The 13,447-nt window shown below is 42.5% G+C and overlaps 1 protein-coding gene across 1 annotated transcript in view; it reads left to right on the forward strand.

Annotated features, from left to right (window-relative positions):
* sh2d3ca (SH2 domain containing 3Ca) overlaps positions 1-13,447 on the forward strand; it is a 49,532-nt gene that overhangs the window by 31,268 nt on the left and 4,817 nt on the right. The window contains exons 2-6 of the mRNA XM_037692257.1: positions 4,765-4,893; positions 8,120-8,269; positions 9,734-10,008; positions 10,744-10,871; positions 10,962-11,334. Coding sequence (XP_037548185.1) covers positions 4,765-4,893; positions 8,120-8,269; positions 9,734-10,008; positions 10,744-10,871; positions 10,962-11,334 — 1,055 coding nt within the window. The remainder of the gene's footprint in view (positions 1-4,764; positions 4,894-8,119; positions 8,270-9,733; positions 10,009-10,743; positions 10,872-10,961; positions 11,335-13,447) is intronic.

Raw genomic sequence — 13,447 nt, forward strand, 5'->3', positions numbered from 1 at the left:
TTTTTTTTTTTTCATATTTTTCTGCATTTTCTGTCCAGGTTTTTTACTTCGCCATGACGTGTTGGGCAGTTTGTGCTTGAGAATTTGAGGCAAATAGACAGGTAGAGTGTCAGACTTACAGCAGATCCGGGGCCGGCTCAAGGTTGTGAGACCCGAAGCAGAATTTCATTTTAAGTCCATTGCCCACTCACCACATCTCCGAGCGGTTCCACCATCTCGCTGTTAAATGGAAACTGGGGATGCAGGATAGTGAGGGTCAAACTCTTAGTTTCTGTAACTTTACTGGTGATATCACATTAGTCTTTGTCACTGTTTCCCATTGTACTTATTCCCATTGTGTGTTCATCCAGTCCCTGCTTGTGCACTCTTTGCCCACCCAACAGGAGCCTTTGCAGCTTTTCTTCATCCCATCTCTCTCCTCGCTTTCTAAGAGGAAGCATTGCCTGCTATTACAGCACACACACACACATGCACACACACTTTTCTCAGGATTTGTGTTGGTCATTTCCTGCCAGACGCAAGAAGTAAGGCATTTTTTATTCATGGCACAACACAACTGATGCAGATGGGACTACAACAGGTGTGTGTGTGACATGTTTTTTATTTTCTTTGTATATTAGAATACATCACAGTGGATGTCTCTTTTGCCATTATTCGACCTTGTCAAATCACTTTTTATTGTCTATTTGTTGGTCTCTGTCACTGTTTCCCCTCTAACGTCAGCCTCGCTCATGAGTCCTATCATAAATAGAGTCCAGTTGACATTTCAATTTGCTTCATAACACTGCACACACACACACATACGCACACAAACGCCAAGTTCATTGTCAAGCATCAATTCAATAGCAACTCGCTCTTGGGTTTCCACGGAGACAGGAAAAAGCAATAACTGCACACTTGACCTCTCTCTGTGTGTTATTGGCCTCTTCTCACCTTCACACACACACTCACACACCTCAAATCTAATCTGGGAGCATGAACCGCCACGGTGACAGTGATATTCCTCCGGTTTTCCCCATCGAGGATCGGAGGGGTGAAGAGGGGAGAGGAGTGGGGGGAAGTTAATAATTTCATTTTGCAACAAGGTGGAGATGATGTGAGGCTCTGTCATCTCACAAAGACACGAGCAGGAAGCTGAAAATACGTCAAAAAGGAGAAAGGGTTGTAAGCTCAATCATCCAGGTAGATGACAACAAAAAAGGTTAAATCGTCATCTGGACCAGTTTCTTTAAGTGAGAAAAGTTTCCCCCCCCCCCCCCCCCCAATCCAGAGGACTTTATCAGTCTATGGCCTGCAAACCAGATCTGTCCCATAAGTAGCCTTCATTGCTGTGTTTCAAGCCAACTTCCTGTTGGAGGCCTTGCAACTTTAACTTGCTACTTGCTACTTGCTGCAACTTGCAGCAAGTTGGCCATCCGGCCTAAAACATTTAGGTCACTACATTTAACATAAAAAGCCTATTTCTGAGATTCCAACAGGAGGTTGCCTTGAAACACAGCAATGAAGGCTAACTATGGGACTGTTAGTATGAGCGCCGCAGTATGGCCGCACTGATGGGAGCTCCGCTTCGACCCAATCTTTTTTGTTCCTGTTGTTCTTGTTTTAACTTTTTTTGTGCCTACGCTGCACACCCACACTACGGGTATGAACGTGACACACTTGTGGAGTTTTGTGTGTCACTGCCTTGCTATCATGACGTCCTGCCATCATGGTTCCATTCCCAGCCCCACTACAGCCTCACAGGCTCTGGCCTGTCATGGTGGACGTCTCCATGATCCTCCGTCTGCCTGCACGAACCAAACTCTACAGACCTCTTGGGGAAAACCTTGGATGTTCTCTGTCTGCTGGACCCAGCTCTGGTGGGTAGTCTGGCAGGGCAGCTGCTGCGGTCCTTGTTATCATCAATCTGCTAGCGGGGCCTGCTATTGCTGCTAACAGGATCCTCCATCTGCCTGCACAGATCGAACTCTACGGACCGTTTGATTCTGTGGGGAAACCTGAGATGTTCTCTGTCTGCAGGACCTGGTTCTGGACTGCGGTCTGTGAGGGCAGCTGCTGCGGTCCTTATTACCATCAAGCTGCTGACCGGACCTGCTAACGTTGCTAACAAGACCAACCCGCTAACAGAACAGAACCATACTGCTGAAAGAACCTCACTGCTAACCGAACCACACTGTAGATACATTTCTTTTTCAACTTGGCACCTTGTTTTAGTATTTTAGTAGTATTTTAGTATGTTTTTAGTATTTTTGCTGCATGCTTTGGTATTTCTTGTTGTTATTGTTTTTGGCGAGCCGAGACGGTTTTTCTCATCCTGAGCATTTCATTGCATTGTTTGTGTTGATTTTGCATATGACAAATAAACCTAACCTGAACCTGAACAGATCTGCAACTAGATCTGGTTGGCAGGCTGCAGACTGACGAAGTCCTCCGGATAGGGGATGAAACATTTCTCACTTAAAGAAACTGGTCCAGATGACATGATTTAACCGTTTTTGTTGTTTACATCAAGAAGGAATTCCACGGAGAATGTCCAATTTCTGCCACCTTGCAAAGTTTTCAACAAAAGTCTCATATTAGCACTCAAAGTGTGGGATGGGGATGAGTCCCAACTAAAACACATTTTAACTCGATAACTGTGATATTGACTGACTTATTGTCATATTTGTGTTTGCTAAAGCGAATAGCTGTGGTTGCCATCTTGAATCAAGTTGACCTCAATAGTTCACAGGATCACCTCCCGTAGACGATGTGCGTCTGAAATAGAGTTGAAGATGAATATTGGCTTTTGTATTAAAAAAGGAGCCGAATGGAGGAACGTATTAGGAAAACCAAGAGGCGAGTCTCAGCCATGAGGCTGTTTACTGTTTATTCTGGTCTCCAGTCTCATTTCTCATCATATTGGCAGAATCGAGATGATTTATTTTCTTTGTTTATTCCTGTGAGGATTTCTGTTGGTGCATATTTGTGTCAAAGTTTGTCTGTTTGCTCGTGTCTCTCTGTTTGATCATCCTGTGTTTTATTCATATTAGTTCGCTTGTCTGACCTCAATCTTTCTATGATCATCAGTTGTTTTGGTGTCCTCAGTTAATACCGGGGTCCCACTGTGGGATTTCCCCTTTTTCTTTATTGAATATGCAAATGGTTCTTGAGATGAATATGTGAATTCATGAGAATGCATTAGAAGTGAATGTCAAATGAGAAGCAAGTGAATCATGAATTTTGCACAAATAAAATTTACTGTACAGTTCTTATAACTTCTCCAATTAATTTCTTACATGTTATTTTCCTATTGGCCTATTTTGCCTTTATTCCCTACCAGTGATTGTCAACTGATGGCTCCTGTGCTATATCAGGCCCAAAACCTGGTGATATTCGGCCCGCAGAGTATTTTGATTGGTCCAACGTATAAATTAGCTCCCAATTCAGAAAGGTAAAGGGGTTAAGGAGGTTATTCTGTTGTACTTTAACAAAAGCATATTTAACAACCCTTAGAGAAGTTGTAAAGAAAAGCATTTGTACTTTACCGCAACTACATTTGGAGCTACCATGAGCTCGTTGTAGCAGCTGCTGCTACATTTTAATTCCTGTCTGTTAACTGGTGAAAGGCTGACGGGCATAGTTAACTCTAAATTTCCTAAAAGTAGCATCAGCCAAAAAATAAAAATGTTGGCCGTGAAAATAAAACGAACCCTGTTTTCAACAATACACTGCTTTTGTACTTCCTTTTGGGACCATGTTGTTTCACTCAATGCTCATGTTAGTTATTTATGTAGTTCACGTTATCTTTTTGATTTATTTCAGCATTTATCGTAATTATTTGCGTTTTTATTTCCTGTTTAACATTTATATACAGCTGTTCCCTGTCAAAATCGCAACTAAACCTTGAAAAATTGAACGTTTGTTTGAAAAATACCAAAGTAGGCTATAAACCATTTATTTATGACAACATTTGTTGAAATAAATAGAAGAGACTGGCTGTTATCCCCAAAAGCTTGATTAATCAAAGGCTGGTCCTCGCAGTTTCTGCTTAGAAGTTCTGACCTTTGAGCACATTTGGTTCAAAGATCTCCTCTCCCGTCATACACACATGAACACACACATACTAGTACATAGGGGCTCGGTATACAGTAATTGAGGCTCATCCTATGTAGACTGGAGAAGCTGCAGATCAAACCACCGACCCTTCAATTAGCGGACGACCCCGCTCTGCCTCCTGATCCCCAACCCACTCGCCCAAGTTAAGAAAAATCATCTAATGAGCTGAACCTTCAGTTATTGTATCAGACTCACACAGCTGAACAGAGTTTACTCTAAGATTTATCTCGTGTTGCCATAATTAATGGATATGTTTTACACCACTATTTATTATTATATATAGATACTATACATGCATTGAACCGATCATTTGTGACAATGACGTGTATTGGGTGCATTTGTGTGTGTGTGTGTGTGTGTGTGTTTGACATTGTTAAACCATTCTCAGTGCACATTTAAGGGCTAAAATTAGGTCTCCGCAGTGCGCAAACACTGTTTAGACTTGCTCATGCAGATTTCTTTGTCTTGGGTCAGGGTTCATTACAGGGTCAGGGTACTATATACTGTAAACACCTATGTGTTTGTATGACACTTATATTTGTCAATAATGCTTCTTTCTTTAACTCATTTTCATGCAAATAAGCAATTTGAGCCATGTCTGATGATGCTAAGTTCACCTTGCCTGAAGCCATGTTCTGTTTTGTTCTTTTATGTGGTTCGGTGCAGTTCTCCAAAGAGAAATACTTGCTGGAGTCTCCTCCTGAGAAACTTCGTAAAGAACTGGAGGAGGAGCTGAAACTGAGTCCAGCTGACATCAGGAGCCATGGCTGGTACCATGGACACATACCCCAAGAGGTATGAGCAACTTTCTCATTCTCAAATTGCAGTCAGTTCATATAGAGCTATATACAGTTGGAACAAGTCATTCTAAGATATTTTAATTTGTTTCAGAAGTCATGAGTACAAAGAAAAACACTACAAACTGTTATGTTATAGATCAAGATTTATTCTGGTCCCCTTAGGGGCCAATGGGTACAAACACTTGGTCCTTCCCCTCTCCCCAGCTTCATCATGCTCTGCTTTGCTGAATTTTTATTTAATTTCTGCAGCAGTCAAGATAGTTTTGTTCACCAAACTTTATCAGCCAATGAAATGTACTGCGGTATTTTCATTTTATTTTACCCCTGAACTCTAAGCATGTTTTTTCCTTCTTTACGTAGAGTTACTTGAAGTTTTCATAACTTTTGACCTTTTCAAAACTCTAAAACATGTTAATTCAAGCGTCTGGAACCACAAAGTCCTCATGATACTCCCAAAAATTCATTTACAGTTACAAAGTAGTTATTTCCACCAGAAGTGGAGAGCAAGTTAAATGCGTTACATGTAAAGTATTTACAATTTGTACGCACTCTGCTTGAAAACGGCAAACTTTTGTGCGCTTTACACTTTAACTTCACTGCAATTGTTTGACACCTTAAGTTAATAGTAACTTTTAAAATGAAGATTCTGCACAAAACAGCATCAAAAGTGGTTTTAGAATCTAAAACATTGGATCTCGACACAAATTAGGTCCTTTGTAAAGTAAGAGCATTACTAATTATCCCAAACATAAAAATAAACCAAAGAGGAAATAATGAATTGTACTAAGTTTACAATAATGGACTTACAAGAATTCAGCTGAACATTTGTTGCAATCACACTTCTTGTCTTGGTAAACTGTTGTGCATCCATCCATCCATCCATTATCTTCCACTTGTTCCGAAGTCGGGTCTCGGGGGCAGCAGCTTGAGCAGGGAGGCCCAGCCATCTTTTTCCAGAGCCACCTCTTCTGGAAGGACTCCAAGGTGTTCCAGGGCCAACCAAGAGATGCAGTCTCTCCAGCGTGTCCTGGGTCTTCACTGGTGTCTCCTCCCAGTCGGACATGCCCGAAACACCTCCCTAGGGAGCTGCCCAGGGAGCATCCTTACCAGATGCCCGAACCACCTCAACTGGCTCCTTTCGATGTAGAGGAGCAACGGTTCTACTCCGAGTCTCTCCTGGATAACTGAACTCCTCATCCTATCTCTAAGGGAGAGTCCAGCTACCCTGCTGAAGAAACTCATTTCAACCGCCTGTATCCGTGATCTCATTCTTTTGGTCACTACCCAGAGCTCATGACCATAGGTGAGGGTAGGAACATAGACCAGTCAGTAAACAGAGAGCTTTGCCTTACAGCTCATCTCCGTCTTCACCACAACGGACCAGTACAGAGTCTGCAATACTGCAGATGCTGCACCAATCCTCAATCTCATGCTCCATTCTTCCCTCACTCATGATCAAAACCCCAAGATACTTGAACTCCTCCACTTGAGGCAGAACCTCGACCTGAAGAGATCAATCCACCCTTTTCTTGCCGAGTACCGTGTCCTCAGATTTGGAGGTGCTGATTCTCATCCCAGCCGCTTCACACTCGGCTGCGAACCGCTCCAGTGAGAGGTGAAGATCACGGCACGATGACGCCAACAAGACCGCATCATCTGCAAAGAGCAGAGATGGAATCCTGAGGCCACCGAACCGGAATCCCTCTGACCCCTGGCTGCACCGAGAAATTCTGTCCATAAAAGTTATGAACAGAATCAGTGACAACGGGCATCCCTGGTGTCCAACTTCCACCCTGAAGGGGTCTGACTTATTACCGGCGATGCGAATCAAACCCTCACACCACTTGTATAGGGACCATTGTGCAGACTTAAAGAAAAAACCAGTAAAAGGCAGAAATCAAAGAGATAAACTCGTCAGCCAGCAGTATTTGAGAGTGATCACTTTGACAAAATATCTGGCTTTGAAAGCTCCGCGTCGATGGTTTGCTCACAGAATGACACTGATTAATGATTCCCATCATCTGCCACAGCTCTGTAGCAATCGCTTTAGCGCTCAGGACGAGGGAAACTCTGCCAAACCGACAGCTGCGCATGTTGCCCATGTACGCAGTTGAATTTCACAGCTGGTACTGAAATACACACGTGCACACATGCAGGATGCATGCACATGTGGAGGGTACTTCCTCTGTTTCTTGTTGAAACACACATAAACACAGACAGATTCAAATCAGCCATCTGCGAGTCTTTGTCATTTACATAAAATATTTATATATTCATGGTTTAGCCCCGGTGTAAACTGAGGGGTAAACCCCAGATTGTCCCTTTACCAAAACAGTACTTAGTGACTTTATCTCTCAAGCACCCGTGAAGGTTTGTTCAGTTCCTTATTATTGTTTTGTTTAAAGATTTTGGATATGCGTTATTAGTGCATGTGACATCTCTTATTGTTTAAAAAGTTTACAAAGCTTTCACCCACACTGTCCTTTGAGGGATGCATTTAAAAGTCAGTTCTCCTCAAGAGGGTTGATGTTTGAGTCTGGCAGAGATAAGAGGCCCCCCGCACGAGCTTTGAGCCTTTGATCCGAGTCAAATGCTGCCTCCTGCTGGTCCCTTCTCCTCCGGATGTGCATATTTCATGCTTCCTTCAAAGGATCATAACCTTTGCATCATCCGATTTCACCATCCTTACGAGTTGTTTTGAAACAAATTGCGCTCGGTCTGAGTTTAGTCTCTGTTTTACAACACGCCCGCTCGATCAATGGTTGTGATCCGGTCTCAGAAAGCACATTAACAAGCCGACACAGCTATCTGCGAAACAGCCTGGAGCTGCTAGGCCGGCCATGAGTAGAGCATTACTTTTCCTGATTGCCTCTCCGGTCAATAAATTTAGAATTTGTCTCGTTCTTACAGTAGCGCTGAACTCAATAAAATGGATCATCAATGGAAGTAATTCTGTGTGTTGTCATATTTTATCTATCCGTGCCTGACTGAGCTGTGCAGAACAAAAACAGTTTAATAACCGGAGAGCGGGTGTTTATTCAGCAACACAAACAGGCCTCTGGGCCTCTGACGCATTTCTTTTTATAAATACAATAAATCTGTTTTTATCGATTTATTTTATTCTGATGTTTTATCTCAGAAGAGAATTTTTAATTTAGGGGCTCCAAATGAACAGCTGACGCTGACTTTCCTATTTTTCTCATCCTGTTTGCATCATTTAGGTGTCGGAGACTCTGGTTTTGCGTAACGGAGATTTCCTCGTGCACGACTCCCTGACCAGTGTGGGCGACTATGTCCTGACCTGCCGATGGGACAACGAAGTGCTTCACTTCAAGATCAGCAAAGTTCTGGTCAAATCCAGCGAGACTAAGGTACAAATTCATTTGTCCAACACCTGTGAAACACTTGTTTTACCCTGTGGAACTTCATAAATGTTCCTGTAAAGAAGAAAAAAAAGAATATATATATGTGTGTGTGTGTGTGTGTGTGTGTGTGTGTGTGTGTGTGTGTGTGTGTGTGTGTGTGTGTATTGCTTTTAAGCAATAAGTGCTACCATTACCATTATGTCATTAACTATTTAGGGTCAGTTGTGACTGTCTGTTAGCAGCATGTCTCATGAATCAATGGGTGTATTTTAATTAAATTGTCAACAAATAATCATTAGATGTTCATCTGTATTTGTTGATTTTTTGAAGCCAATCCACTTCAAAATTGCAACCACAGCCACCTGATCTTAGATAACACGTAAATGGTTATAATTCAGTCAATTTTACAAACATTGCGCTAAAATTTGTTGCAATTGTAGCTCAAAGTTATTTGCAATTCATTCTCCAAGTGGTATGCACTGTGCAAGATCTTTTCCTCATGTTTTTAGGGTAATACATTGTCGGACTCCACCCAGAATGTCTGTTAGCAAGATACCTCAAGCCCCTTGGCATGAATTTTAATTAAACTTTTAGAAAGTATTGATTAGATGCAACTGTTAAACTACTGGTTTCAAATTAATTTAAGATGGTTGCCACAGTCAGTCGTCATTGACCCACACAATGATGGCTTTAACTTGTTCAGTTTCACCGATAATCAGCTAAAATTTGATGTGATAGTAGCTGAGATTCATTTACAACACACAGTCTGAGCGTGATGTTGCATTATATCGCATATAACTCATAACGTTGTTTGCAAGATTTGGTGAAAACAGCTAAAACTCCATTGCTTCTGAATATAAGCTGATTCTAGTTTAAAACTCTGACATGAAAGACAGCGGGTCAATATGCATTCATTCAACGAGTTAAAGCTCAAACAAATCATCCAACATGTGCTTGAGTTGCTCTTGAAGAAAAGTGCAGGTGTGCCTAATAACATTAACGTCTTTGTTCCGTTTCGATATCTGAGTGAAGTTTCCTGGAGACGTGAATGTGCACAAAATCTGATCATCAGTCATTAGTAACATGTGTGTTCAACCTGTCAAAGTGTGCACTAAGCTAGTCTCAAACCTGCAAAGTTGAGCTATTTTCATTTTAAATTTAAGAGTGTTTACAACAAAATCTTACTATGACTGTTGGTTACATTTCGTTTGGCCAAATTTAGCAAAATCCAGATTTTTGCTTCATATTTAGCATCTTTTTGATTTGCCAGACATGAGATCATCTATTCATTTTCTTTACTGGTGCCTACCTCTAGGGGTCACTGAGCTAGAGCCGGGGTACACCCTGGACAAGTTGCAAGTCCATCCAGGGCCATATAGAAATGAAACAATGACACGACTGCCATCAACACTTCCTCGCGTGTCCAAGCTGCCGTACAACAAAAAGCATCTTTCCATCCTTGTCTAACAGGTGCAGTATGTGTTGGAGTCGGATAGCTTCGACTCACTCCAGGAGCTCGTTCGTTTCTACGTGGGTCAACGCAAAGCAGTCTCCCAGTCCAGCGGCGCCCACATCTACTGTCCCGTCAGCCGGACTCTCCCGCTGCGCTACCTGGAGGCGACGTTCGCCCTCGCCAACAAGCATGGCTCAGCGTATTCGCCGTCCAATCAGAGGGGAGCGTACATCAAAAGGCGGAGCGTCACCATGACCGATGGACTCACAACTGAAAAAATGATACCTCACAGGTGAGGCGGAGAGAAACGACTCCTTCACTAGAGTTGAAGCATCATTCATGTGTTGTTTTTTTCCAGACGCCATGAAATTTAGACAATTCATTTTGCTTCATTTTGTCACATACACAATTAGCGACTCAGACAGTCCCAGTCCAGTTGAGACACCAGTGGCACCGCCAGAACCAGAGCCGGAACCTGCGTCCAAATGCAGGTTGTGTTCCTGTGTGTGACACTAGTGTTGTCCTTGTGGCCTTAAAGATGGTGCACTCCCCTTCCACTCTCCTAAAAGCCCCTCAGCTCACAGACACCACCGCCTCCCTTTGTGACTCGCGTCAGTACGACAGAATTCCTCACTTCTGCACTGAATCAAACAAGTTTAAAGGAACAATTTGCTGTTTTAAACTTGGAGAAGGAGCAGGCAAATATGTTACAAGCAGTGATATAGAGATGGGCCCACAGGAGGCCCAGGAAGAACAAAATCAGTTCTAACACAGGGAGAGGTATAACTTCTTTTTAACTGGGTTCCTATAATGTTTTGAAGAATCTTAAGCATTCCCACTGCATGGCGCATGTCTGCTTCTGCTCCTAAACATTGTTTTAGTGTAGAAATAACACAAACAGGATACATTTTACAGTCACGCCTTCTAATACGTCTCCCTTTTTTCTCGCACTGAAGTAATTAGCAGGCAGTGATGATGATGTCGTGCAAATCTCTGCTTTTTAAAATCCCTAAATTGCTGTTTGCAGCCCGTCGACGATCCACCACCATAAAGACGCAATGCGCAATTGTGCGATGAGCATGGACCAGATTCAGGAGTACCGCTGCCCCTTGTCGCCTGTCAGGGAAACCCCTCTGTCTCCTGCTTATAGCGCCAGTAAGTACCAGACAGACTCAGACACATAAATAATACATTCTCACGTTCATGCACTCCTCAGAGTGTTGAAGGCTCCTCTCTCTTCTTCAGTCACCAGGCAGAGAGCCCACTCAGGCGGGCGTGTCCTGGCCGTCGTCCCTCCCTCTCCTGTGATGCGCCGCTCCAGCGACCCCCAGCTCAGCCCCTCAGATGGTCTCGTTCCTGCAGAGTATCCCGCGCAGACCTGTCACTCAGCGCACTCTTCGCCCGCCCATCATTCAAGCTGCCAATCGCACTCGTCGGAGACAGCAGGGAGCTACTGTGACCTCAGACCCTGCCCATCCGGGCCCCCCAAACCCCCGGCCAAGAGCTACGTAGAGAGACTGCTAGTGGAAGAAGGGAGGAAGGTGGAAGCAAAGGAAGAAGGGGAGGGGACGTTCACCGCCCCGCAGGTGGAGACAGCCTCTTTGTTCAGACCATCCAGGTATGAAATAAACAGAGGAGATTTTTCTTAATGAAAAAATACACAAAATCTGAATTACAGACTAAGTTACGCTGTGGTTGTTATTAGGGTTACACGATATTGGATTTTTGGCCGATATTCAATATCCATCCATCCATCCATCCATTATCTTTACCCGCTTATTCCATTTTGGGTCACGGGGGTCACTGGTGCCCATGTCCAGCAATCACTGTGCGAGGGGCGGGGTACACCCTGGACAGGTCGCAAGTCCATCACAGGACCACATAGAGACAAACGAGACAAACAACCATTCACTCTCTCACTCACACCTAGGGACAATTTAGAGTTACCAATCAGCCTAACATGCATGTTTTTGGTCTGTGGGAGGAAACCGGAGTACCCGGAGAAAACCCACGCATGCACGGAGAGAACATGCAAACTCCACCCAGAAGGCACCTGGACCGGGGTTTGAACCAGGGACCTGTTCGCTGAGAGGCAGCAGCTCTACCAGTTGCGCCACCGTGCTGCCCGATATTCAATATATTAAAACTTATTTTGCCGATACCAATACTGAAATTTTTCCCGTAGACCTACTTACAGAGTCTACATAGCTTTCTCTGCTGTGGAATTAAAACACTACATTAATCTGCATGGTCTTTGTCAATTTGGCCTGTTACCAAACACAGATACCCAAAAGGGGGCTGAAAATGATGTAACACTTCAACTTGGATTATGTTTAATTTCAACTTTATTCATGACATTCACTCTCTCTAACACAATGACAACACTCGAACAGTGCAAAATTTGTAAATTTTCACAAATTCAAACTCAACGGCGCGTGATCTTATAATGTGCTGGCGCTTCAGGCATCCTTGTCATTGGGTTATCATTACAAAAACAACGCCTTTTATATCGGTGAGTTATTTTGATGGAATAGTTGATGTCCGATATTTAACTTTATCGCTAATATCGGCCGATACCGATATCATACCGATAATATCGTGCATCCCTAGTTATTGTTCTCAAATTGGTGTAAACAAGAAGATGAGGCTGTGGAATATAGCCACACAATTGTCTCTGTTGTCATGAACTGCTAAATAATTTATGATACATCGTAAACAAAATCGTACTCCCTCCCACTGAAATGAGGACCAAGGAGTCAACAATCTGAAAGATAAAATGAGGTTTACACATTCTCCGTCCTCCAAGGTTAATTCAGGCCAAGTTACAGCAAGAGTGACCCAGAAAGAGCTATTATGAAAAAGGAATTAGTGATTTGGAATCAGATTTTAAAGGAGATGTGAGTCGTGCACAATACACAATATATTAAACTAGGTTGAAATAGATTTGCAGCTTACCGTCCTCAAGTTTCCAACTCTTGCAACACTTTCGCCCTCGATCAATCTGAAATTCTGTCATCCAGGGCAGAGATGTAAAGAAAGCAGTTTGATACTACAGATCTCAGTGGAAGACAGGCTTGAGGCAAACGTTTGACAAGACGTGTTATATTTTATTAGGAACGGGATGAAACGTCGTTTTGGCTTTACAAGAAATGTTGTATTCGGTTATAAAAGAGCTTTCCTTGAAGGAATGCTGCTGATCTGCATGCCAAAGTTTTAAACAAAGATCTTTTGCAATCTGTTGGTGCTCGAAGCATGCGCTGTAAATGACTCTTCACTACCGCCACATCAAATGTTAGCTCAATATCTGTAAAATTTTATGAATTAAACATAATTTAAGCAGAAATTACCCCGTGGAGTGCATTTGTACCGTTTAGGTTGTGCTTTCTATAACTTTATCACAACTTTGTACATAGATTGTGTTCACAAATAGGCAAGACTTCTCCTGAACACTGACTCCTCACATCAGGTTTTTACCACTTTTATATTTAAAACTTACAATTTTACCACTTAATATTGTTTGTACAGAGACACTAAATGTCCCTTACAAATAATATGCAATAATTTTTTATTTTGTACTATACATTAAAAACTATTATAAGATGTTTTTTTCTTCTTTCTGCTCCCTTTTCATTCAATGTTTTTTTCTATTTGATGAATTTGTTTTGTTTGTTTTAAATGAATGAATAAACTAGTTTATGCTGTCTAGTTTTTCAAGAGTTAAGACAAAAAAA

Source organism: Nematolebias whitei, chromosome 18 (assembly GCF_014905685.2).
Source record: "Nematolebias whitei isolate Nwh7 chromosome 18, NemWhi1, whole genome shotgun sequence".
Lineage (NCBI taxonomy): Eukaryota > Metazoa > Chordata > Actinopteri > Cyprinodontiformes > Rivulidae > Nematolebias > Nematolebias whitei.